Below are 27,248 nucleotides of genomic sequence, written 5' to 3'. Positions count from 1 at the left end.
TACCCCCCTGTATCAACACATAATACTGTAGTTTAATAACCCCCCCCCCCTGTATCCAACACATAATACTGTAGTTTATTACCCCACCCCCCCCTGTATCCAACACATTATACTGTAGTTTAATAAACCCCCCCCCCCTGTATCCAACACATAATACTGTAGTTTATTGCCCCCCCCCCCCCCTGTATCCAACACATGATACTGTAGTTTAATAACCCCCCCTGTATCAACACATACTACTGTAGTTTATTACCCCCCCTCCCTGTATCCAACACATAATACTGTAGTTTATTACCCCCCCCCTGTATCCAACACATAATACTGCAGTTTATTACCCCCCCCCTGTATCAACACATAATACTGTAGTTTAATACCCCCCCTGTATCAACACATAATACTGTAGTTTAATAACCCCCCCTGTATCAACACATAATAATGTAGTTTAATACCCCCCCTGTATCAACACATAATACTGTAGTTTAATAACCCCCCCCCCCCTGTATCCAACACATAATACTGTAGTTTATTACCCCACCCCCCCCCTGTATCCAACACATTATACTGTAGTTTAATAAACCCCCCCCCCCCCTGTATCCAACACATAATACTGTAGTTTATTGCCCCCCCCCCCTGTATCCAACACATTATACTGTAGTTTAATACCCCCCCCCCCCCCCTTGTACCCAACACATAATACTGTAGTTTAATAACCCCCCCCCCCCCCCTGTATCCAACACATTATACTGTAGTTTAATACCCCCCCCCCCTGTATCCAACACATAATACTGTATTTTAATAACCCCCCCTGTATCCAACACAACCAGAGGTGGAGCTTCATTGCTGTCATTCCTGTTTTCCAGAAAAGAGAAAAGTGAATGAAGGGCAGGAGCAGAACCAGGAAGTCCTCTCCAAGGAGGCGGGGAAGGTCTTGAGGAAGAAGAAAAAGGATCGGGTCAAAGATCAAGCTGAGTTTGTTGTCGGTGAGTATCTGTCTCTGTCAGGATGACCTGTTGAATGGAGCTGATATCTGATATGAATTACATCCCAAATTGCACCCTATTCCCTATAGGTCCTGGTCTAGTGTAGTGCACTATATAGGGAATAGGGTGCCTTAGGGCCCTGGTCTAAATTTGTGCACTATAATAGGGAATAGGGAGCCATTTGGGACCCATGGTGTTTGAGACCCATCTCCACTGATTCCCTCCCTGTCTTATAGGAAAACCTAAAGGCCACGTGGACGTGGAGAGGACGAAGAAGACCAAAGAGACTAAAGGCCACTTGGACGTGGAGAGGACGAAGAAGACCAAAGAGACTAAAGGCTTATCTGAGACGTCTCCATCTGCTCTGAGTCTTGATGGAGATGTGAAGGACACCGAAGACGATAGTGCTGCACTAAACACACATGAAGAGGAACATAGTGACCTCGTCCAATCCCCGAGATCCCATCACAGCACTGTAAACAGGTGGGTTGGTTTTATCCAATCACAGCTCTGTAAACAGGTGGGTTGGTTTTATCCAATCACAGCACTGTAAACAGGTGGGTTGGTTTTATCCAATCACAGCACTGTAAACAGGTGGGTTGGTTTTATCCAATCACAGCACTGTAAACAGGTGGGTTGGTTTTATCCAATCACAGCTCTGTAAACAGATGCGTTGGTTTTATCCAATCACAGCTCTGTAAACAGATGGGTTGGTTTTATCCAATCACAGCTCTGTAAACAGGTGGGTTGGTTTTATTCCATCATAGCTCTGTAAACAGGTAGGTTGGTCTTATCCAATCACAGCTCTATAAACAGATGGGTTGGTTTTATCCAATCACAGCTCTGTAAAGAGATGGGTTGGTTTTATCCCATCATAGCTCTGTAAACACTTCCACTGTCTTCCAAGAGTTGCTGAATTCCCTTTTGTCTTCAGGAGCTCCTCATCCAATGGGCAGTCAGGTCAGAGTTCACACAGATCTAACTCCTGTGAGGACGAGGTTTTACCGTGCGGACAACGACGGTCCTCTCATGACCAACTGTCATCCTGCTCGGTTGTCATGACAGCAGAAACACAAGCATTAAATCTGGTCATATCTGACGCCAGCATCAGTACTGTGAGTATGGAGGACATAGTCTGCATTGGAAATGGCCCCTTATTCACTATATAGTGCACCACTATTGACTAGGGCCCCTAGTAAAATGACTCTAGTCAGAAGTAGTGCACTATGTAGGGAATATGACGTCACTTCGGACAAACACATTCTCAACATTGTTTTTACCCAATGTTATTTTGATATAGTAGTGACCTCAGTACAACACCTAGCGACTTCGTACAGAGGTTCAGACCTCTGGGCGTAACGGTTAAGTTGTTGGACTGATGGGTGCAGGGACCCGGTTTTGAGTCCTGGTCGGTGCTACCCTTGAATTCACTACATTATACATGATCTGTGGGTAATAAGGACAAGAACAGAGGAGAGGCAGCAGCCCATATGGAGCAACAGAAGAATGTGTTGGCTGAGAAGGCAGAGCGTCGCCGACTAGAGGTGGAGAGGAAGAGGAAGGAGAGAGAGGAGGAGAGGAGGAGGCAGCAGGAGAGGGAGGAAAGAGAGGAGTGCATGAGGCTGGAGCTGGAAGAGGAGCAGAATCAGAGAGCCGAGGAACTCAGGTAGACTGTCTATTCTAACTCCCTGATATGGGCTGGGATGGGGCCTCAGCACCGCCTTCTAGTGGATATGATATGAATTACCTCTGAAATATGTGATGGGGCTCAGCACCGCCCTCTAGTGGATATGATAAGAATTTCTCAGAGCTTTTCCTGGTCACTTGGTCGAGGACCCAGGGCTTTTCCTGGTCACTTGGTCGAGGACCCAGGGCTTTTCCTGGTCACTTGGTCGAGGACCCAGGGCTTTTCCTGGTCACTTGGTCGAGGTCCCAGGGCTTTTCCTGGTCACTTGGTCTAGGATCCAGGGCTTTTCCTGGTCACTTGGTCGAGGACTCAGGGCTTTTCCTGGTCACTTGGTCGAGGACCCAGGGCTTTTCCTGGTCACTTGGTCGAGGACCCAGGGCTTTTCCTGGTCACTTGGTCTAGGACGCAGAGCTTTTCCTGGTCACCTGGTCGGGGAAAACTTCTGGCACTATTAATGAGACACAGAGAAAGAGAATGTAATCAAGGCTGTTCCTACCAATCTTTTTGTAAAAGAGTGTAACAAAATGACTACCTAGGCGGCAGGCAAAGGCCCGGCGACAGGATTAACTTGGCAAGGGGGCATTAGAAATGACTACGGGGGGTACAACTATATTCGCTTGCTGATAATAGTACAATTACACACAATGTGTTTGCAGCACGGCTGTCTTGCCACAAGAATACAGGCTACTGCACCGCTTTACAAACATGGACAATTCATAACCGTCTCGAGAAATTGCAAGTTAGGCTGCCTGTTCGTACCCAGATTCAAAGGATTTGCAGCCTCCTTGACGCTGTGTTGAACCTCCTCAGCAGTCTCTCGTTCCTCACGGAACTTGCTTGTAAGATCCCTCTCCAAATGCCAGTTGAATCAGCTTTCCTCCTGTGCTCCGTCTACGCTCACTGAACACATATTTTCAATGTTGAAAAAGAGTTCTTGCAAGTTGCCTTGGATGCTCCAAAATGTTAATCCCAGCTTCAATGCCATCATCACAGTAGGCTTAGTTGTTAGAGGCCTGGAGTATTTATCCAAAATGCTCTGCATAACTTCAGTCCATTTTTTTCTCCAGATCAGGCCATTTCAGTCTGTAGAACCTGGCGTGCGACAGTAAACTCAGCTTCCACAAAGTCTCCTGAGGTTAAGTCCAGCAGTGGTTTCACCTTTTCCATAAAGGATTCCTTCTCTGGGTGCAAGGCACACAGGGCCTCAACAAGTTGGCTGTTTGGTTGGTTAAATCGTGCTGACCTTTCTCCCAGTACAGCATCCAGAGTGCTGAAAAACAGTTTTTTCCCTCTCATTATCCTCTTCTTGCTAACCCCTTGTTGTTTCACCACCATTCTATCAAATTACTACTCACTACTCTTTGCCTTGTGCTTGGAGCGGGGGTGTTCGTGTGCATGTATTTCCTTCCAGGAATATTCCAGCCACTCTCTGCCTTTAAACCAGTTTTCTCCCACAGTACAGGCGGGTTGGGTATCTTGGAGGCTGCAGGCCCCTCCTCGGGTTGGCCACCAGGCTGCAAGACGGTTGTGCAGGTGCCTCTGCTACTGGGCTCGACGGCCTTGGACTAGGTGATTAGCGTCGGCTCAGCAGCCTTGGACTAGGTGATTAGCGTCGGCTCAGCGGCTTTGGTCAAGGTGATTAGCGTTGGCTCAGCGGCTTTGGACTAGGTGATTAGCGTCGGCTCAGCGGCTTTGGCCTAGGTGATTAGCGTCGGCTCAGCGGCTTTGGACTAGGGGATCAGCATCGGTTCAGTGGCCTTGGACTAGGTGATCAGCGTCGGTTCAGCGGCCTTGGACTAGGTGATCAGCGTCGGCTCAGCGGCTTTGGCCTCTGTGGCAGACTTCTCCCCGCCACTTTGATCCGATGCTGCCATTGTGCCCTGGGCGAAGCCACTTTCTAATATCCATCATGCTACCTATCTAACTGTTAACATTAACTAAATTCCATCCAGCTGCACAGCAATTTTTTTTTTTCCGGTAGTACGTAACTTTGAAAATGAACCCACTTTTGGTTTTCAACTGGTAAATTGTGTATGACGTACCTATGATGCATGCAAAGGAGTTTCATGAATGAAGCAACAAATCGGCTGGGCGTGACGGAGTAGGTAGATTGTCGGACAGAATAGGGATACAAAATGATGGAGGACACTATTCCAACTAAGGGCCCCTCCTTGTGGCGCCGGGCCTGGGCAGGTAGTCTAGCTGTTAAGAGCCGGGCCTGGGCAGGTAGTCTAGCTGTTAAGAGCCGGGCCTGGGCAGGTAGTCTAGCTGTTAAGAGCCGGGCCTGGGCAGGTAGTCTAGCTGTTAAGAGCCGGGCCTGGGCAGGTAGTCTAGCTGTTAAGAGCCGGGCCTGGGCAGGTAGTCTAGCTGTTAAGAGCCGGGCCTGGGCAGGTAGTCTAGCTGTTAAGAGCCGGGCCTGGGCAGGTAGTCTAGCTGTTAAGAGCCGGGCCTGGGCAGGTAGTCTAGCTGTTAAGAGCCGGGCCTGGGTAGGTAGTCTAGCTGTTAAGAGCCGGGCCTGGGCAGGTAGTCTAGCTGTTAAGAGCCGGGCCTGGGCAGGTAGTCTAGCTGTTAAGAGCCGGGCCTGGGCAGGTAGTCTAGCTGTTAAGAGCCGGGCCTGGGCAGGTAGTCTAGCTGTTAAGAGCCGGGCCTGGGCAGGTAGTCTAGCTGTTAAGAGCCGGGCCTGGGCAGGTAGTCTAGCTGTTAAGAGCACTGGATCACTAACCGGAAGTTTGCTGATTTGGATCCCTGAGCCGACTTGTTGACAAATTTGTCAATGTGCCTTTGAGCAAGGCACTTAACTCTAGTTGCTCCTGTAAGGCGCTCTGGATAAGACCGTCTGCTAAATTATAAATGTAAATGTTTTTTATAGTAATGATCTCTTCCTGCAGGCTGAGGAGACTGGCTGAGGAGGAAGAGAGACAAAGGTTAGAGGAGAAGGAGACTGAGAGGAGAAGAAGGGAGCAGGCGGAGAAAGAGAAGGAGTGGAGGAAGAAGGAGCAGAAGAGACGACAGATGGAGATGATTCAGAAGATCAGACAGGAGGAGGAGGAACGCAGGGCAGGTGAATGACTCCACACACACCTGTCCCAGGTATAAGAGCGGTAGCTTAGGGCCCCCGGCTGCTAGGCTTTTTTAGGAACTCAGTTGGGGTCTCAACTTACTACTGATAGTAAGAACAGTAGAATACAACAGGTGCTAAATCTGGTTGTGCATCTGCAGTCTGACACTCACTCAAATAGTCAGCGAACAATTTATAGATTGGTAGTTAGTCTAGCCAGCTATCTAAACTTGTAATAATCTTGGTCGAATACCGACGGGGCACATGTCCAGGGGCACCAGGGGGCCCCCATTGATTTTCTTAGTCATTAACTCAGATATCATAGTAACACAGCATAAGTCTTGTAGAATTGCAGGTATGTGCCTGTAGACCTTAAGGGAAGGGACGCCCCTTCAGTCACGTCCCTGGAGACCCATGGCAAAATGAGTCGAGTTGCAGGAAATGAACATAAAAACTATCATTGTTCTCTCCGCCATCAAGAGTGGGGCCACTAAAACATTTTGCCACGAGGTACGGGGCCCCCCAAACAAATCTCGCTTAGGGCCCCCAAAAGGCTAGGGCCAGCCCTGCAAACACACACACACACACACACAGACCTGAATATAACAAGTGTGTCCCCTCCACTCTACTACAGCTGAGTTGGAGCTGCAGCGACTAGAGGAGGCGATGAGTAAGGAAGAGGAGAGGAAGAGGCTGGCAGCGATGGAGGACCATGAGAAGAGGGAGTACCTGCAGAAACAGGAGGAGGAGGAAGAGGAGAGGAAGAAGGCAGTGGAGGAGAGAAAAAGCAGAGAGGAGGAGGCAGCGCAGTGGGCAAAAGAAGAGGCACGACTACAAGCTGAACTGTTTGCCAGGTATCTCAATCTCTTCATCGTTGCTGCCATGTCCTTTAGAGCAGAAGGGACGTGTAGTGCCCGTTGCTGCCATGTCCTTTAGAGCAGAAGGGACGTGTAGTGCCCGTTGCTGCCATGTCCTTTAGAGCAGAAGGGACGTGTAGTGCCCGTTGCTGCCATGTCCTTTAGAGCAGAAGGGACGTGTAGTGCCCGTTGCTGCCATGTCCTTTAGAGCAGAAGGGACGTGTAGTGCCCGTTGCTGCCATGTCCTTTAGAGCAGAAGGGACGTGTAGTGCCCGTTGCTGCCATGTCCTTTAGAGCAGAAGGGACGTGTAGTGCCCGTTGCTGCCATGTCCTTTAGAGCAGAAGGGACAGTAGTTCCCTGAAAACATGACCCATGAGCATCACCATGTGAAGTGCATAGGGGCATGTCAAATTGGGTGTCAAATGACAGCTAACATTTTTGGGAAATGAAGGCATAGATACATTTTCACCCATTTTCTATCTTCAAAATGGGCAGTTCCACTGTAACAGAATTATTCGTTGACTCAGATGTTCACTTTAAAATGTATGCCAAACAAAACTTAAAAGTTTAAGAAACCAACTCTATACACAAGGACTACTTTGAACAATTTACACAGAACATTTCACAAAAACGCATTTACTGAAAGAACTGTGCAGATGCAAACTTTGGTAAAAGAATTACATTAACATCTCCCTCAGTATTTTACATTTTCCAGAAACTCTTAAATGTCTGCTTCGAACTAAGATTCAAAGATGTCTTCAGAAAGAAGTGGGTTTCATCTATGGCATGATACCTTGGGTTTTAATTGTTTTATTGTTTCTTTAAACTACAGTAGATGAAGTGGATTATATCGGGACCAGGGTGGTAGGCCTGGCTAACAGGGTACAGGGTGGTGGGCCTGGCTAACAGGGTACAGGGTGGTGGGCCTGGCTAACAGGGTACAGGGTGGTGGGCCTGGCTAACAGGGTACAGGGTGGTAGGCCTGGCTAACAGGGTACAGGGTGGTAGGCCTGGCTAACAGGGACCAGGGTGGTAGGCCTGGCTAACAGGGTACAGGGTGGTAGGCCTGGCTAACAGGGTACAGGGTGGTGGGCCTGGCTAACAGGGTATAGGGTGGTGGGCCTGGCTAACAGGGTACAGGGTGGTGGGCCTGGCTAACAGGGTACAGGGTGGTAGGCCTGGCTAACAGGGTACAGGGTGGTGGGCCTGGCTAACAGGGTACAGGGTGGTGGGCCTGGCTAACAGGGTACAGGGTGGTGGGCCTGGCTAACAGGGTACAGGGTGGTAGGCCTGGCTAACAGGGTACAGGGTGGTAGGCCTGGCTAACAGGGTACAGGGTGGTAGGCCTGGCTAACAGGGTACAGGGTGGTAGGCCTGGCTAACAGGGACCAGGGTGGTAGGCCTGGCTAACAGGGTACAGGGTGGTGGGCCTGGCTAACAGGGTACAGGGTGGTAGGCCTGGCTAACAGGGTACAGGGTGGTAGGCCTGGCTAACAGGGTACAGGGTGGTAGGCCTGGCTAACAGGGTACAGGGTGGTAGGCCTGGCTAACAGGGTACAGGGTGGTAGGCCTGGCTAACAGGGTACAGGGTGGTAGGCCTGGCTAACAGGGACCAGGGTGGTAGGCCTGGCTAACAGGGTACAGGGTGGTGGCCTGGCTAACAGGGTACAGGGTGGTAGGCCTGGCTAACAGGGTACAGGGTGGTAGGCCTGGCTAACAGGGTACAGGGTGGTAGGCCTGGCTAACAGGGTACAGGGTGGTAGGCCTGGCTAACAGGGTACAGGGTGGTAGGCCTGGCTAACAGGGTACAGGGTGGTGGGCCTGGCTAACAGGGTACAGGGTGGTGGGCCTGGCTAACAGGGTACAGGGTGGTGGGCCTGGCTAACAGGGTACAGGGTGGTAGGCCTGGCTAACAGGGTACAGGGTGGTAGGCCTGGCTAACAGGGACCAGGGTGGTAGGCCTGGCTAACAGGGTACAGGGTGGTAGGCCTGGCTAACAGGGTACAGGGTGGTAGGCCTGGCTAACAGGGTACAGGGTGGTAGGCCTGGCTAACAGGGTACAGGGTGGTAGGCCTGGCTAACAGGGTACAGGGTGGTAGGCCTGGCTAACAGGGTACAGGGTGGTGGGCCTGGCTAACAGGGTACAGGGTGGTAGGCCTGGCTAACAGGGTACAGGGTGGTAGGCCTGGCTAACAGGGTACAGGGTGGTAGGCCTGGCTAACAGGGTACAGGGTGGTAGGCCTGGCTAACAGGGTCCAGGGTGGTAGGCCTGGCTAACAGGGTCCAGGGTGGTGGGCCTGGCTAACAGGGTACAGGGTGGTAGGCCTGGCTAACAGGGTCCAGGGTGGTAGGCCTGGCTAACAGGGTACAGGGTGGTAGGCCTGGCTAACAGGGTACAGGGTGGTAGGCCTGGCTAACAGGGTCCAGGGTGGTAGGCCTGGCTAACAGGGTACAGGGTGGTAGGCCTGGCTAACAGGGTACAGGGTGGTGGGCCTGGCTAACAGGGTACAGGGTGGTAGGCCTGGCTAACAGGGTCCAGGGTGGTAGGCCTGGCTAACAGGGTACAGGGTGGTAGGCCTGGCTAGCAGGGTACAGGGTGGTAGGCCTGGCTAACAGGGTACAGGGTGGTAGGCCTGGCTAACAGGGTACAGGGTGGTAGGCCTGGCTAACAGGGTACAGGGTGGTAGGCCTGGCTAACAGGGTACAGAGTGGTAGGCCTGGCTAACAGGGTACAGGGTGGTAGGCCTGGCTAACAGGGTCCAGGGTGGTAGGCCTGGCTAACAGGGTACAGGGTGGTAGGCCTGGCTAACAGGGTCCAGGGTGGTAGGCCTGGCTAACAGGGTCCAGGGTGGTAGGCCTGGCTAACAGGGTACAGGGTGGTAGGCCTGGCTAACAGGGTACAGGGTGGTAGGCCTGGCTAACAGGGTACAGGGTGGTAGGCCTGGCTAACAGGGTACAGGGTGGTAGGCCTGGCTAACAGGGTACAGGGTGGTAGGCCTGGCTAACAGGGTACAGGGTGGTAGGCCTGGCTAACAGGGTACAGGGTGGTAGGCCTGGCTAACAGGGTACAGGGTGGTAGGCCTGGCTAACAGGGTACAGGGTGGTAGGCCTGGCTAACAGGGTACAGGGTGGTAGGCCTGGCTAACAGGGTCCAGGGTGGTAGGCCTGGCTAACAGGGTACAGGGTGGTAGGCCTGGCTAACAGGGTCCAGGGTGGTAGGCCTGGCTAACAGGGTACAGGGTGGTAGGCCTGGCTAACAGGGTACAGGGTGGTAGGCCTGGCTAACAGGGTCCAGGGTGGTAGGCCTGGCTAACAGGGTCCAGGGTGGTAGGCCTGGCTAGGCTAACAGGGTCCAGGGTGGTAGGCCTGGCTAATAGGGTGGTCGGCCTGGCTAGGCTAACAGGGTCCAGGGTGGTAGGCCTGGCTAGGCTAACAGGGTCCAGGATGGTAGGCCTGGCTAGGCTAACAGGGTCCAGGGTGCCAGGCCTGGCTAAGAGATCCATAACATGAAGGTGTGTCAGTAAGAGGAAGTGGACAGGAGTGTATTCATTACACCTATTCTGTCGCATTAAGTGCAATCTCCATTGCCTTGATTCATCACATCCTCTCGCCTCTCTCCTCAAAACCCATTGGATGAGAAGGTCAGAGGTCCCGCCCCTCTGACCTCATCCAAATTGGGTTTTGAGAAGGAGGCGAGAGGACGTGATGAATCAAGGCAATGGAGATTGTCCCCTAGAAAAGTATATATATTTTTGTCTCTTCACCCCTCTCTCCCGTCCACAGGCAGAGGGCTTTACTAGAGCAGCAGCTGCAGTTCAGACGAGGCCTGCTGACGGAGGCCGGAGCTTTGGGACAGACTCAGGACATCTCTCGAGCCTGGGTCTACTCTTACTTCCAGCTCATACAACTACTGGGGCTGGCTGAGGTCCCCACAGCACAGGAAGACTCACCCAAAGACATGTCCTAGAATGTAAGGGGAAAACAAGGGGATGTGGCTGACCAGCAAACCAGTGTTGAATTTCCAAATGGGTTAAAATGAGGTTATGTTTAAGGTAAGGGTACGTTTAGGTCGGGCTGTCAATGGGATGCTAGTCAGTCACGTCCTTCAGTCACGTCCCTTCAGTCACGTCCCGTCAGTCACGTTCTTCAGTCCCTTTAGTCACGACCTTCAGTCACGACCTTCAGTCACGTCCCTTCAGGGTAAAACTAACCTGTCTCACGACGGTCTAAACCCAGCTCACGTTCCCTATTAGTGGGTGAACAATCCAATGCTTGGTGAATTCTGTCCCTTCAGTCACGTCCTTTAGTCACATCCCTTCAGTCACGTCCCTTCAGTCACGTCCCTTCAGTCACGTCCCTTCAGTCATGTCCCTTCAGTCACGTCCCTTCAGTCACGTCCCTTTAGTCACATCCTTCAGTCACGTCCCTTCAGTCACGTCCCTTTAGTCACATCCCTTTAGTCACGTCCCTTCAGTCACGTCCCTTCAGTCACGTCCCTTCAGTCACGTCCCTTCAGTCACGTCCCTTTAGTCACTTCCCTTCAGTCACGTCCCTTTAGTCACGTCCTTCAGTCCCTTTAATCACATCCCTGCAGTCACATCCCTGCAGTCACGTCCCTTCAGTCACTTCCCTTCAGTCACGTCCTTCAGTCCCTTTAGTCACGTCCCTTCAGTCACGTCCCTTCAGTCACGTCCTTTCAGTCACGTCCCTTTAGTCACGTCCCTTTAGTCACGTCCTTCAGTCACGTCCCTTCAGTCATGTCCCTTTACTCACTTCCCTTCAGTCACGTCCCTTTACTCACTTCCCTTCAGTCACGTCCCTTTAGTCACATCCTTCAGTCCCTTTAATCACATCCCTGCAGTCACGTCCCTTCAGTCCCTTTAGTCACGTCCTTCAGTCCCTTTAGTCACGTCCTTCAGTCCCTTTAGTCACGTCCCTTCAGTCACGTCCCTTCAGTCATGTCCCTTCAGTCACGTCCTTCTTTCCCTTCAGACACGTCCCTTCAGTCATGACCTTCAGTCACGTCCCTTCAGTCACGTCCCTTCAGTCACTTCCCTTCAGTCACGTCCTTCAGTCCCTTTAGTCACGTCCCTTCAGTCACGTCCTTTCAGTCACGTCCCTTTAGTCACGTCCCTTTAGTCACGTCCTTCAGTCACGTCCCTTCAGTCATGTCCCTTTACTCACTTCCCTTCAGTCACGTCCCTTTACTCACTTCCCTTCAGTCACGTCCCTTTAGTCACATCCTTCAGTCCCTTTAATCACATCCCTGCAGTCACGTCCCTTCAGTCCCTTTAGTCACGTCCTTCAGTCCCTTTAGTCACGTCCTTCAGTCCCTTTAGTCACGTCCCTTCAGTCACGTCCCTTCAGTCATGTCCCTTCAGTCACGTCCTTCTTTCCCTTCAGACACGTCCCTTCAGTCATGACCTTCAGTCACGTCCCTTCAGTCACGTCCATTTAGTCACGTCCCTTCAGTCACGTCCTTCAGTCATGTCCCTTCAGTCACGTCCTTCTTTCCCTTCAGTCACGTTCCTTCAGTCACGTCCCTTTAGTCACGTCCCTTCAGTCACGTCCCTTCAGTCACGTCCCTTCAGTCATGTCCCTTCAGTCACGTCCTTTCAGTCACGTCCCTTTAGTCACGTCCTTCAGTCCCTTTAATCACGTCCCTGCAGTCACGTCCCTGCAGTCACATCCCCTCGTCACGTCCCTTCAGTCCCTTCAGTCACATCCCTTCAGTCATGTCCCTTCAGTCACGTCCCTTTAGTCACGTCCTTCAGTCCCTTCAGTCACGTCCCTTCAGTCCCTTCAGTCACATCCTACAGTCCCTTCCGTCACGTCCCTTCAGTCACATCCCTTCAGTCACGTCCCTTCAGTCATGTCCCTTCAGTCATGTCCCTTTAGTCACGTCCTTCAGTCCCTTCAGTCACGTCCCTTCAGTCATGTCCCTTTAGTCACTTCCCTTCAGTCACGTCCCTTTAGTCACGTCCTTCAGTCCCTTTAATCACGTCCCTGCAGTCACGTCCCTGCAGTCACATCCCCTCGTCACGTCCCTTCAGTCCCTTCAGTCACATCCCTTCAGTCATGTCCCTTCAGTCACGTCCCTTTAGTCACGTCCTTCAGTCCCTTCAGTCACGTCCCTTCAGTCCCTTCAGTCACATCCTACAGTCCCTTCAGTCACGTCCCTTTAGTCACGTCCCTTTAGTCACGTCCTTCAGTCACGTCCCTTCAGTCATGTCCCTTTACTCACTTCCCTTCAGTCACGTCCCTTTACTCACTTCCCTTCAGTCACGTCCCTTTAGTCACATCCTTCAGTCCCTTTAATCACATCCCTGCAGTCACGTCCCTTCAGTCCCTTTAGTCACGTCCTTCAGTCCCTTTAGTCATGTCCTTCAGTCCCTTTAGTCACGTCCCTTCAGTCACGTCCCTTCAGTCATGTCCCTTCAGTCACGTCCTTCTTTCCCTTCAGACACGTCCCTTCAGTCATGACCTTCAGTCACGTCCCTTCAGTCACGTCCATTTAGTCACGTCCCTTCAGTCACGTCCTTCAGTCATGTCCCTTCAGTCACGTCCTTCTTTCCCTTCAGTCACGTTCCTTCAGTCACGTCCCTTTAGTCACGTCCCTTCAGTCACGTCCCTTCAGTCACGTCCCTTCAGTCACGTCCCTTCAGTCACGTCCCTTCAGTCATGTCCCTTCAGTCACGTCCCTTCAGTCACGTCCCTTTAGTCACGTCCTTCAGTCCCTTTAATCACGTCCCTGCAGTCACGTCCCTGCAGTCACATCCCCTCGTCACGTCCCTTCAGTCCCTTCAGTCACATCCCTTCAGTCATGTCCCTTCAGTCACGTCCCTTTAGTCACGTCCTTCAGTCCCTTCAGTCACGTCCCTTCAGTCCCTTCAGTCACATCCTACAGTCCCTTCCGTCACGTCCCTTCAGTCACATCCCTTCAGTCATGTCCCTTCAGTCATGTCCCTTTAGTCACGTCCTTCAGTCCCTTCAGTCACGTCCCTTCAGTCATGTCCCTTTAGTCACTTCCCTTCAGTCACGTCCCTTTAGTCACGTCCTTCAGTCCCTTTAATCACGTCCCTGCAGTCACGTCCCTGCAGTCACATCCCCTCGTCACGTCCCTTCAGTCCCTTCAGTCACATCCCTTCAGTCACATCCCTTCAGTCACGTCCCTTTAGTCACGTCCTTCAGTCCCTTCAGTCACGTCCCTTCAGTCCCTTCAGTCACATCCTACAGTCCCTTCAGTCACGTCCCTTCAGTCACATCCTTCTTTCCCTTCAGTCACATCCCTTCAGTCACGTCCCTTCAGTCACGTCCCTTCAGTCACATCCCTTCAGTCACGTCCTTCTTTCCCTTCGTTCGCGTCCCTTCAGTCCCTTCAGTCACGTCCCTTTAGTCCCTTCAGTCACGTCCTTCAGTCCCTTCAGTCACATCCCTTCAGTCACGTCCTTCTTTCCCTCCAGTCACGTCCCTTCAGTCACGTTCCTTCAGTCACGACCTTCAGTCACGTCCCGTCAGTCACGTCCCTTCAGTCACGTCCTTCTTTCCCTTCAGTCATGTCCCTTCAGTCATGTCCCTTCAGTCATGTCCCTTCAGTCACGACCTTCAGTCACGTCCCTTCAGTCACATCCCTTCAGTCACATCCCTTCAGTCATGTCCCTTCAGTCCCTTCAGTCACGACCTTCAGTCACGTCCCATCAGTCACGTCTTTTTAGTCCTTTTAGTCCCTTCAGTCCCTTTAGTCCCTTTAGTCCCTTCAGTCCCTTCAGTCCCTTTAGTCCCTTCAGTCCCTTTAGTCCCTTCAGTCCCTTTAAGTCCCTTTAGTCCCTTCAGTCCCTTCAGTCCCTTCAGTCCCGTCAGTCACGTCCCTTCAGTCCCTTCAGTCACGTCCCTTCAGTCCCTTTAGTATTTCCAGTCATGGGAACTCCATAGATTAGGGCCTAATTTATTTATTTCAATTGACTGATTTCCTTATACGAACTGTAACTCAGTAAAATCGTTGAAATTGTTGCATGTTGCATTTATATTTTTGTTCAGTATACAGTTGTGGGCAAAAGTTTTGAGAATGACAATTTTCACAAAGTCTGCTGCCTCAGTTTGTATTATGTCAATTTGCATATACTCCAGAATGTTATGAAGAGAGATCAGATGAATTTCAGTGAATTGCAAAGTCCCTCTTTGCCATGCAAATTACCTGAATCCCCCAAAAACATTTCCACTGCATTTCTGCCCTTCCACAAAAGGACCAGCTGACACCATGTCAGTGATTCTCTCGTTAACACAGGTGTGAGTTGACGAGGACAAGGCTGGAGACAACTCTGTCATGCTGATTGAATTTGAATAACAGGCTGGAAGCTTCAAAACGAGGGTGGTGCTTGGAATCATTATTCTTACCCTGTCAACCATGGTTACCTGCAAGGAAACACGTGCCGTCATCATTGCTTTGCATAAAAAGGGCTTCACAGGCAAGGATATTGCTGCCAGTAGGACTGCACCTAAATCAACCATTTATCGGATCATCAAGAACTTCAAGGAGAGCGGTTTAATCGCCCAAGAAAGTCCAGCAAGCGCCAGGACCGTCTCCTAAAGCGGTTCAATTGTTGTGACGAAGGCTTCAGGGCGCCCAAGAAAGGGCACCCAGTAAAGGGCGCCCAGCAAAGAAGCCACTTCTCCCCAGGAAAAACATCAGGGACAGACTGATATTCTGCAAAAGGTACAGGGATTGGACTGATGATTGTTTGGGGCATCCAGAAAAAAGCTTGTCCGGAAAAGACAAGGTGAGCGCTACCATCAGTCCTGTGTCATGCCAACAGTAAAGCATCCTGAGACCATTCATGTGTGGGGTTGCTTTTCAGCCAAGGGAGTGGGCTGAGAAGAACACAGCCATGAATATAGAATGGTACCAACACGTCCTCCGAGAGCAACTTCTCCCAACAATCCAGGAACAGTTTGGTGACAAACAATGCCTTTTCCAGCATGATGGTGCACCTTGCCATAAGGCAAAAGTGATAACCAAGTGGCTCGGGGAACAAAACATCGATATTTTGGGTCCATGGCCAGGAAACTCCCCAGACCTTAATCCCATTGAGAACTTGTGGTCAATCCTCAAGAGGTGTGTGGACAAACAAAAACCCACAAATTCTGACAAACTCCAAGCATTGATTATGCAAGAATGGGCTGTTTCAGTCACGATGTGGCCCAGAAGTTAATTGACAGCATGCCAGGGCGGTTTGCAGAGGTCTTGAAAAAGAAGGGTCAACAAGACAGCGCCTCTTCCCCCTCAGGAGGCCGAAAAGATTTGGCATTGGCCCTCAGATCCTCAAAAGGATACAGCTGCACCATTGAGGGCATCTTCACTGGCTGCTTCACCGCAAGGCAAATGGTGAACATGGCCCAGTACATCACTGGGGCCGAGCTCCCTGTCATCCAGGACCTCGATACCAGGCGGTGTCAGAGGAAGGCCCAAAAAATTGTCAGACTCCAGTCACCCTGGTCATAGATTGTTTTCTCTGCTACCGCATGGCAGGCACCAAGTCTGGAACCAACAGGACCGATGAACAGCTTCTAAGGCATAAGACTGCTAAACAAGACTGCTAAATACCCAAACTACCTGCATTGACCTTTTTTTTTTTTTTACTAACTCTTGTACTCAAATACAATTTAAATAAACTCAATGGTGGAAAAAGTACCCAGTTGTCATAGTGGGTAACTTAATAGAACAGTATCCCTACCTACAGTATACTGCTGTTACTGTCTATTATCTATCCTTTACCCCTACCTACAGTATACTGCTGTTACTGTCTATTATCTATCCTTTACCCCTACCTACAGTATACTGCTGTTACTGTCTATTATCTATCCTTTACCCCTACCTACAGTATACTGCTGTTACTGTCTATTATCTATCCTTTACCCCTACCTACAGTATACTGCTGCTACTGTCTATTATCTATCCTTTACCCCTACCTACAGTATACTGCTGTTACTGTCTATTATCTATCCTTTACCCCTACCTACAGTATACTGCTGTTACTGTCTATTATCTATCCTTTACCCCTACCTACAGTATACTGCTGTTACTGTCTATTATCTATCCTTTACCCCTACCTACAGTATACTGCTGTTACTGTCTATTATCTATCCTTTACCCCTACCTACAGTATACTGCTGTTACTGTCTATTATCTATCCTTTACCCCTACCTACAGTATACTGCTGTTACTGTCTATTATCTATCCTTTACCCCTACCTACAGTATACTGCTGTTACTGTCTATTATCTATCCTTTATCCCTACCTACAGTATACTGCTGTTACTGTCTATTATCTATCCTTTACCCCTACCTACAGTATACTGCTGTTGCTGTCTATTATCTATCCTTTACCCCTACCTACAGTATACTGCTGTTACTGTCTATTATCTATCCTTTACCCCTACCTACAGTATACTGCTGTTACTGTCTATTATCTATCCTTTACCCCTACCTACAGTATACTGCTGTTGCTGTCTATTATCTATCCTTTATCCCTACCTACAGTATACTGCTGTTACTGTCTATTATCTATCCTTTATCCCTACCTACAGTATACTGCTGTTACTGTCTATTATCTATCCTTTACCCCTACCTACAGTATACTGCTGTTACTGTCTATCCTTTACCCCTACCTACAGTATACTGCTGTTACTGTCTATTATCTATCCTTTACCCCTACCTACAGTATACTGCTGTTACTGTCTATTATCTATCATTTACCCCTACCTACAGTATACTGCTGTTACTGTCTATTATCTATCCTTTACCCCTACCTACAGTATACTGCTGTTACTGTCTATTATCTATCCTTTACCCCTACCTACAGTATACTGCTGTTACTGTCTATTATCTATCCTTTACCCCTACCTACAGTATACTGCTGTTACTGTCTATTATCTATCCTTTACCCCTACCTACAGTATACTGCTGCTACTGTCTATTATCTATCCTTTACCCCTACCTACAGTATACTGCTGTTACTGTCCCCTACCTATGTGTAGATATCTACCTGAAGTACCTCGTACCCCTGCACATTGACTTGATACTGGTACTCCCTGTATTCATGTTCTTTTCATTCCTTATTCACCTTATTGTCACTATTTCAATTGTATTTTTTATTTTTAACTCTGCATTGTTGGAAAAGGCCCTTTAGGTAAGCATTTCACTGTTTGAATACAGCTGTTGTTTATGAAGCAGGTGACTAATAACATTAGATTAGATATATCGACTAGTTGGCACCACTTCCTGCTAAAACACTTCCTTCTTTACTCTGATTGGACATACTAACACAGCACTGTCCTTTCTGTCCACCCACTTCTTCTTGATTTGATTGGTTGCTTTTCCTTCTCAGGTTTGATGGGGTTGGTGAGAAAGTAAAGGATCAATGAAACGTCTCATTCAAGGACATGTGACAGGAAGTAGGACCCCTACTGATAGTAATAACAATAAGTGTTTACAATATCATAACAAAAAAAAACACAGCAATTTTTTTAATTTTTAAACCACAATAAAAATTATATTGAAAAAGCTAAAGCCTATTGCACATGTTTTTATTTAATACAAAAATGTAGAATATACAGATTAGTTGAAACAAATACATAAACATTGTAAACGTATTATAAACGTATTGAAAAACAATGTGCAGCCAACCCAGTGCCAAAGACATTCTCTATTGTCAATCTGCTGTTTTATACAGTATCCATAGAAGTCCACAGGAGCAGTCTATATATGCTTCCCAAATGGCACCCGATTCCCTACATAGTGCACTACTTTTGGTCAGAGCCCTAAGGCACCCTATTCCCTATATAGTGCACTACTTTTGGCCAGAGCCCTATGGCACTATATAGGGAATAGAGTTCCATTTGGGATGTATGTTATTACTGATCGTTAGATCAATCCATTTTCTTCTTCTCTTACTGTCTTAAGACCACTCTTTAACCTGATCACACATCGACTTCACTAGGTGATTATTTTATAACCTTGTAAAAAAGTGCCTCAACAAATATAATGGATCAGCATATACAGTGCATTCAGAACGTTTCCAGACCACTTCCACATTTTGTTACGTTACAGTCTTACGCTAAAATTAATTCAATTGTTTTCCCCCTCATCAATCTACACACAATATCCCATAATGACAAAGCAAAAAAATGTTTTTTAGAAATGTTTGCAAAAAATAAATGAAACTGAAATATCCCATTTACAAAAATATTCAGACCTTTTACTCAGTACTTTATTGAAGCACCTTTGGAAAATAGTAATAACAATGATGATGGAAACCTTCGATGCTGCAGACATTTTTTAGAACCCTTCCCCAGGTATTTTTTAGAACCCTTCCCCAGGTATTTTTTAGAACCCTTCCCCAGACATTTTTTAGAACCCTTCCCCAGACATTTTTTAGAACCATTCCCCAGGTATTTTTTAGAACCCTTCCCCAGACATTTTTTAGAACCATTCCCCAGGTATTTTTTAGAACCCTTCCCCAGACATTTTTTAGAACCATTCCCCAGGTATTTTTTAGAACCCTTCCCCAGACATTTTTTAGAACCCTTCTCCAGACATTTTTTAGAACCCTTCCCCAGACATTTTTTAGAACCCTTCCCCAGATATTTGCCTCGACGCAATCCTGTCTATAAACAGGTGTCAATCAATTGAATTTACCACAGGACCAATCAAGTAGTAGAAACATCTTAAGGATGATCAATGTAAACAGGATGCACCTGAGCTCAATTTCGAGTCTCAAAGCAAAGGGTCTGAATACTTATGTAAATAAGGTCTAATAAGGTATATTTGAAATAAATGTGCAAAAATCGCTAACAACCTGTTTTTGCTTCGTCATTATGGGGTATTGTGATGTCATTATGGGGTATTGTGATGTCATTATGGGGTATTGTGATGTCATTATGGGGTATTGTGATGTCATTATGGGGTATTGTGATGTCATTATGGGGTATAGTGTGTATATTGATGAGGAAAATGTTTTATTTTAATCCATTTTAGAATAAGGCTGTAACAAAATGTGGAAAAAAGCCCAATTTTTCCGTTTTTGATTTGTTAAAAAAGTTTGAAATATCCAATAAATGTCGTTCCACTTCATGATTGTGTCCCACTTGTTGTTGATTCTTCACAAAAAAATACAGTTTTATATCTTTATGTTTGAAGCCTGAAATGTGGCAAAAGGTCGCAAAGTTCAAGGGGGCCGAATACTTTCGCAAGGTACTCTATGCACCACTTTTCCATTTTGTATTTTTTTGTATTTTTTTAAACAAGTAATTTTTTCCATTTCACTTCACCAGTTTGGACTATGTTGTGTCCATTACATGAAATACAAATACAAATACATTTTAATTACAGGTTGTAATGCAACAAAATAGGAAAAATGCCAAGGGGGTGAATACTTTTGCAAGGCACTGTAAAATATATATACATAATATAATGGTAAAGGATATGTAATGGAACAGCATATATAATGGAACAGCATATATAATGGAACAGCATTTATAATGGAACAGCATTTATAATGGAACAGCATTTATAATGGAACAGCATTTATAATGGAACAGCATATATAATGGAACAGCATTTATAATGGAACAGCATTTATAATGGAACAGCATTTATAATGGAACAGCATTTATAATGGAACAGCATTTATAATGGAACAGCATTTATAATGGAACAGCATATATAATGGAACAGCATTTATAATGGAACAGCATATATAATGGGGAGAACAAGTATTTGATACACTGCCGATTTTGCAGGTTTTCCTACTTACAAAGCATGTAGAGGCCTGTAATTTTTATCATAGGTACACTTCAACTGTGAGAGACGGAATCTTAAACAAAAATCCAGAAAATCACATTGTATGATTTTTAAGTAATTAATTTGCATTTTATTGCATGACATAAGTATTTGATCACCTACCAACCAGTAAGAATTCCGGCTCTCACAGACCTGTTAGTTTTTCTTTAAGAAGCCCTCCTGTTCTCCACTCATTACCTGTATTAACTGCACTTGTTTGAACTCGTTACCTGTATAAAAGACACCTGTCCACACACTCAATCAAACAGACTCCAACCTCTCCACAATGGCCAAGACCAGAGAGCTGTGTAAGGACATCAGGGCTAAAATTGTAGACCTGCACAAGGCTGGGATGGGCTACAGGACAATAGGCAAGCAGCTTGCAGCCAATGTTGCTCTAGAATAGCTAGGTTCTGTTTAAAGCACGTTCTTTAAAGAAACGTTTTAGAAATGCTTCTTTCTTTGTTTCATTTCACATCATTTCTTCTCCTGACAGAATGGTAACCAGGAAACTCAGAATACTAGAGCATGCTGCCATGGGGCTCTGGGCCAAGGTAGTGCACTATATAGGGAATAGGGTCCATTTGAGACACAGCTGTAGCCTTCTGTAGGCACAGTCCTTCTCTGGCCACACCCTCCTCAATGTAGCCTTCTGTAAGCACATTCCTTCTCTGGCTACACCCTCCTCAATGTAGCCTTCTGTAGGCACAGTCCTTCTCTGGCTACACCCTCCTCAATGTAGCCTTCTGTAGGCACAGTCCTTCTCTGGCCACACCCTCCTCAATGTAGCCTTCTGTAGGCACAGTCCTTCTCTGGCCACACCCTCCTCAATGTAGCCTTCTGTAGGCACAGTCCTTCTCTGGCCACACCCTCCTCAATGTAGCCTTCTGTAGGCACAGTCCTTCTCTGGCCACACCCTCCTCAATGTAGCCTTCTGTAGGCACAGTCCTTCTCTGGCCACACCCTCCTCAATGTAGCCTTCTGTAGGCACAGTCCTTCTCTGGCCACACCCTCCTCAATGTAGCCTTCTGTAGGCACAGTCCTTCTCTGGCCACACCCTCCTCAATGTAGCCTTCTGTAGGCACAGTCCTTCTCTGGCCACACCCTCCTCGGTGGGTTTCTTTAAATCGGAAGTAGCCAGCATAATTAATCAAGTTCCCAGGGGGGTGCGGGGGAAGGGCATCTGATGCACCCTAATTTGTTAAAGTCACTGAAGTAGCTGGCCGCATGAGAGTCACTGAGTTGTCGGCTATTTGGCTATCAGCTGGCGCTTATGAACACACTTTCCTATCATCTGGCCACTCCCTCTAGCCACACACCCAGGGGTCAGGGTTCACAGGCAGGTAATGCCAGGGTCACAGGGGTCAGAAGACATGGTAGCCGTGGTAGTCCCACCCCCCACCAAGTAGACAGCAGTGGAGGACTTGGAGCGAGGAGCCTTGGCAGCATCCTTGTTGTTGTTACTGTTCACCTCGTCCACCTGCGTATCCGTGGAGACCACCCAGGTGGTGGGACGCCACCCCTTCAGGGAGTACGGTGTCTTGACGCGGCGCTTGATCTTCTCACCTGACCCTCCACGGTCACCCAGTGACGAGCAATCACCTGAGAGGAGAGGAGAGGAGAGGAGAGGAGAGGAGAGGAGAGGAGAGGAGAGGAGAGGAGAGGAGAGGAGAGGAGAGGAGAGGAGAGGAGAGGAGAGGAGAGGAGAGGAGAGGAGAGGAGAGGAGAGGAGAGGAGAGACAGACAGACAGACAGACAGACAGACAGACAGACAGACAGACAGACAGACAGACAGACAGACAGACAGACAGACAGACAGACAGACAGACAGACAGACAGACAGACAGACAGACAGACAGACAGACAGATGTTACTAGGGATAGAGACGTGTAGTACACTGAGAATGTAATTTACGTTGAGTCTCTATGACATCCATACAAGGCAGGAGAGTGACATCCATACAAGGCAGCAGAGTGAAGAATGACACGTCCATACAAGGCAGCAGAGTGGAGAATAACATCCATACAAGGCAGCAGAGTGGAGAATGACATCCATACAAGGCAGCAGAGTGGAGAATGACATCCATACAAGGCAGCAGAGTGGAGAATGACATCCATACAAATCAAATCAAATGTTATTTGTCACATACACATGGTTAGCAGATGTTAATGCGAGTGTAGCGAAATGCTTGTGCTTCTAGTTCCGACAATGCAGTAATAACCAACAAGTAATCTAACTAACAATTCCAAAACTACTGTCTTATACACAGTGTAAGGGGATAAAGAATATGTACATAAGGATATATGAATGAGTGATGGTACAGAGCAGCATAGGCAAGATACAGTAGATGGTATCGAGTACAGTATATACATCTGAGATGAGTATGTAAACAAAGTGGCATAGTTAAAGTGGCTAGTGATACATGTATTACATAAGGATGCAGTCAATGATATAGAGTACAGTATATACGTATGCATATGAGATGAATAATGTAGGGTAAGTAACATTATATAAGGTAGCATTGTTTAAAGTGGCTAGTGATATATTTACATCATTTCTCATCAATTCCCATTATTAAAGTGGCTGGAGTTGAGTCAGTGTCAGTGTCAGTGTGTTGGCAGCAGCCACTCAATGTTAGTGGTGGCTGTTTAACAGTCTGATGGCCTTGAGATAGAAGCTGTTTTACAGTCTCTCGGTCCCTGCTTTGATGCACCTGTACTGACCTCGCCTTCTGGATGACAGCGGGGTGAACAGGCAGGGTGGTTGATGTCCTTGATGATCTTTATGGCCTTCCTGTAACATCGGGTGGTGTTGGTGTCCTGGAGGGCAGGTAGTTTGCCCCCGGTGATGCGTTGTGCAGACCTCACTACCCTCTGGAGAGCCTTACGGTTGAGGGCGGAGCAGTTGCCGTACCAGGCGGTGATACAGCCCGCCAGGATGCTCTCGATTGTGCATCTGTAGAAGTTTGTGAGTGCTTTTGGTGACAAGCCGAATTTCTTCAGCCTCCTGAGGTTGAAGAGGCGCTGCTGCGCCTTCTTCACGATGCTGTCTGTGTGAGTGGACCAATTCAGTTTGTCTGTGATGTGTATGCCGAGGAACTTAAAACTTGCTACCCTCTCCACTACTGTTCCATCGATGTGGATAGGGGGGTGTTCCCTCTGCTGTTTCCTGAAGTCCACAATCATCTCCTTAGTTTTGTTGACGTTGAGTGTGAGGTTATTTTCCTGACACCACACTCCGAGGGCCCTCACCTCCTCCCTGTAGGCCGTCTCGTCGTTGTTGGTAATCAAGCCTACCACTGTTGTGTCGTCCGCAAACTTGATGATTGAGTTGGAGGCGTGCGTGGCCACGCAGTCGTGGGTGAACAGGGAGTACAGGAGAGGGCTCAGAACGCACCCTTGTGGGGCCCCAGTGTTGAGGATCAGCGGGGAGGAGATGTTGTTGCCTACCCTCACCACCTGGGGGCGGCCCGTCAGGAAGTCCAGTACCCAGTTGCACAGGGCGGGGTCGAGACCCAGGGTCTCGAGCTTGATGACGAGCTTGGAGGGTACTATGGTGTTGAATGCTGAGCTGTAGTCGATGAACAGCATTCTCACATAGGTATTCCTCTTGTCCAGATGGGTTAGTGCAGTGTGGTTGAGATTGCATCGTCTGTGGACCTATTTGGGCGGTAAGCAAATTGGAGTGGGTCTAGGGTGTCAGGTAGGGTGGAGGTGATATGGTCCTTGACTAGTCTCTCAAAGCACTTCATGATGACGGAAGTGAGTGCTACGGGGCGGTAGTCATTTAGCTCAGTTACCTTAGCTTTCTTGGGAACAGGAACAATGGTGGCCCTCTTGAAGCATGTGGGAACAGCAGACTGGTATAGGGATTGATTGAATATGTCCGTAAACACACCGGCCAGCTGGTCTGCGCATGCTCTGAGGGCGCGGCTGGGGATGCCGTCTGGGCCTGCAGCCTTGCGAGGGTTAACACGTTTAAATGTCTTACTCACCTTGGCTGCAGTGAAGGAGAGTCCGCATGTTTTCGTTGCAGGCCGTGTCAGTGGCACTGTATTGTCCTCAAAGCGGGCAAAAAAGTTATTTAGTCTGCCTGGGAGCAAGACATCCTGGTCCGTGACTGGGCTGGATTTCTTCTTGTAGTCCGTGATTGACTGTAGACCCTGCCACATGCCTCTTGTGTCTGAGCCATTGAATTGAGATTCTACTTTGTCTCTGTACTGACGCTTAGCTTGTTTGATAGCCTTGCGGAGGGAATAGCTGCACTGTTTGTATTCAGTCATGTTACCAGTCACCTTGCCCTGATTAAAATCAGTGGTTCGCGCTTTCAGTTTCACGCGAATGCTGCCATCAATCCACGGTTTCTGGTTAGGGACTGTTTTAATCGTTGCTATGGGAACGACATCTTCAACGCACGTTCTAATGAACTCGCACACCGAATCAGCGTATTCGTCAATATTGTTATCTGACACAATACGAAACATATCCCAGTCCACGTGATGGAAGCAGTCTTGGAGTGTGGAGTCAGCTTGGTCGGACCAGCGTTGGACAGACCTCAGCGTGGGAGCTTCTTGTTTTAGTTTCTGTCTGTAGGCAGGGATCAACAAAATGGAGTCGTGGTCAGCTTTTCCGAAAGGGGGGCGGGGCAGGGCCTTATATGCGTCGCGGAAGTTAGAGTAACAATGATCCAAGGTTTTTCCACCCCTGGTTGCGCAATCGATATGCTGATAAAATTTAGGGAGTCTTGTTTTCAGATTAGCCCTGTTAAAATCCCCAGCTACAATGAATGCAGCCTCCGGATAAATGGATTCCAGTTTGCAAAGAGTCAAATAAAGTTCGTTCAGAGCCATCGATGTGTCTGCTTGGGGGGGGGGATATATACGGCTGTGATTATAATCGAAGAGAATTCTCTTGGTAGATAATGCGGTCTACATTTGATTGTGAGGAATTCTAAATCAGGTGAACAGAAGGATTTGAGTTCCTGTATGTTTCTTTCATCACACCATGTCTCGTTAGCCATAAGGCATACGCCCCCACCCCTCTTCTTACCAGAAAGATGTTTGTTTCTGTCGGCGCGATGCGTGGAGAAACCCGCTGGCTGCACCGCCTCGGATAGCGTCTCTCCAGTGAGCCATGTTTCCGTGAAGCAAAGAACATTACAGTCTCTGATGTCCCTCTGGAATGCTACCCTTGCTCGGATTTCATCAACCTTGTTGTCAAAAGACTGGACATTGGCGAGAAGAATGCTAGGGAGTGGTGCACGGTGTGCCCGTCTCCGGAGTCTGACCAGAAGACCGCCTCGTTTCCCTCTTTTTCGGAGTCGTTTTTTTGGGTCGCTGCATGGAATCCATTCCGTTGTCCTGCTTGAAAGGCAGAACACAGGATCCGCGTCGCGAAAAACATATTCTTGGTCGTACTGATGGTGAGTTGACGCTGATCTTATATTCAGTAGTTCTTCTCGACTGTATGTAATGAAACCTAAGATTACCTGGGGTACTAATGTAAGAAATAACACGTAAAAAAACAAAAAAACGGCATAGTTTCCTAGGAACACGAAGCGAGGTGGCCATCTCTGTCGGCGCCGGAAGTTGCTAGGCAGCAGAGTGGAGAATGACGTCCATACAAGGCAGCAGAGTGGAGAATGACATCCATACAAGGCAGCAGAGTGGAGAATGACATCCATACAAGGCAGCAGAGTGGAGAATGACGTCCATACAAGGCAGCAGAGTGGAGAATGACATCCATACAAGGCAGCAGAGTGGAGAATGACATCCATACAAGGCAGCAGAGTGGAGAATGACATCCATACAAGGCAGCAGAGTGGAGAATGACATCCATACAAGGCAGCAGAGTGGAGAATGACATCCATACAAGGCAGCGGAGTGGAGAATGACATCCATACAAGGCAGCAGAGTGGAGAATGACACATCCATACATCCATACAAGGCAGCAGAGTGGAGAATGACACATCCATACATCCATACAAGGCAGCAGAGTGGAGAATGACACATCCATACATCCATACAAGGCAGCAGAGTGGAGAATGACACATCCATACATCCATACAAGGCAGCAGAGTGGAGAATGACACATCCATACATCCATACAAGGCAGCAGAGTGGAGAATGACACATCCATACAAGGCAGCAGAGTGGAGAATGACACATCCATACATCCATACAAGGCAGCAGAGTGGAGAATGACATCCATACAAGGCAGCAGAGTGGAGAATGACACATCCATACATCCATACAAGGCAGCAGAGTGGAGAATGACACATCCATACATCCATACAAGGCAGCAGAGTGGAGAATGACATCCATACAAGGCAGCAGAGTGGAGAATGACACATCCATACATCCATACAAGGCAGCAGAGTGGAGAATGACACATCCATACATCCATACAAGGCAGCAGAGTGGAGAATGACACATCCATACATCCATACAAGTCAGCAGAGTGGAGAATGACACATCCATACATCCATACAAGGCAGCAGAGTGGAGAATGACACATCCATACATCCATACAAGGCAGCAGAGTGGAGAATGACACATCCATACATCCATACAAGGCAGCAGAGTGGAGAATGACATCCATACAAGGCAGCAGAGTGGAGAATGACACATCCATACATCCATACAAGGCAGCAGAGTGGAGAATGGCACATCCATACATCCATACAAGGCAGCAGAGTGGAGAATGACACATCCATACATCCATACAAGGCAGCAGAGTGGAGAATGACACATCCATACATCCATACAAGGCAGCAGAGTGGAGAATGACACATCCATACAAGGCAGCAGAGTGGAGAATGACACATCCAT

At 48.2% G+C, this 27,248-nt stretch overlaps 3 protein-coding genes across 4 annotated transcripts in view; 2 read left to right on the top strand and 1 right to left on the bottom strand.

The window, feature by feature from the left end:
• The window catches only part of LOC109886047 (uncharacterized), a 55,813-nt gene extending 53,198 nt beyond the window's left edge, over positions 1-2,615 (top strand). For both annotated transcript variants that reach the window (XM_031801734.1, XM_031801731.1), the window contains exons 18-21: positions 861-980; positions 1,217-1,463; positions 1,915-2,095; positions 2,441-2,615. In XM_031801734.1, the coding sequence (XP_031657594.1) occupies positions 861-875 (15 nt within the window). In that variant the 3' untranslated portion in view covers positions 876-980; positions 1,217-1,463; positions 1,915-2,095; positions 2,441-2,615. The remainder of the gene's footprint in view (positions 1-860; positions 981-1,216; positions 1,464-1,914; positions 2,096-2,440) is intronic.
• On the top strand, positions 876-18,731 carry LOC116356562 (uncharacterized protein KIAA2012 homolog). Its single transcript, XM_031802383.1, has 6 exons — positions 876-882; positions 1,217-1,463; positions 5,556-5,728; positions 6,360-6,579; positions 10,367-10,553; positions 17,967-18,731. The coding sequence occupies exons 1-5, from the start codon at positions 876-878 to the stop codon at positions 10,548-10,550; spliced, it is 831 nt and encodes a 276-aa protein (XP_031658243.1). The 3' UTR covers positions 10,551-10,553; positions 17,967-18,731.
• Positions 18,732-20,702: 1,971 nt separating this feature from the next.
• The window catches only part of LOC109886111 (bone morphogenetic protein receptor type-2), a 117,180-nt gene continuing 110,634 nt past the window's right edge, over positions 20,703-27,248 (bottom strand). The window contains exon 14 of the mRNA XM_031801720.1: positions 20,703-22,021. Coding sequence (XP_031657580.1) covers positions 21,753-22,021 — 269 coding nt within the window. The 3' untranslated portion in view covers positions 20,703-21,752. The remainder of the gene's footprint in view (positions 22,022-27,248) is intronic.

Source organism: Oncorhynchus kisutch, linkage group LG2, assembly GCF_002021735.2.
Source record: "Oncorhynchus kisutch isolate 150728-3 linkage group LG2, Okis_V2, whole genome shotgun sequence".
Taxonomy (NCBI): Eukaryota; Metazoa; Chordata; class Actinopteri; order Salmoniformes; family Salmonidae; genus Oncorhynchus; species Oncorhynchus kisutch.
The sequence above is the reverse complement of the archived record's forward strand: the minus strand, read 5'-3'. Positions and strand labels throughout refer to the sequence as shown.

Bases quoted from the DNA above. Each gene is read 5' to 3' on its own strand.
- LOC116356562 (XM_031802383.1), top strand. The intron at 1,464-5,555 runs GTGGGTTGGTTT...CTCTTCCTGCAG, and splicing joins CATCACAGCACTGTAAACAG to GCTGAGGAGACTGGCTGAGG. The intron at 5,729-6,359 runs GTGAATGACTCC...ACTCTACTACAG, and splicing joins GGAGGAGGAACGCAGGGCAG to CTGAGTTGGAGCTGCAGCGA.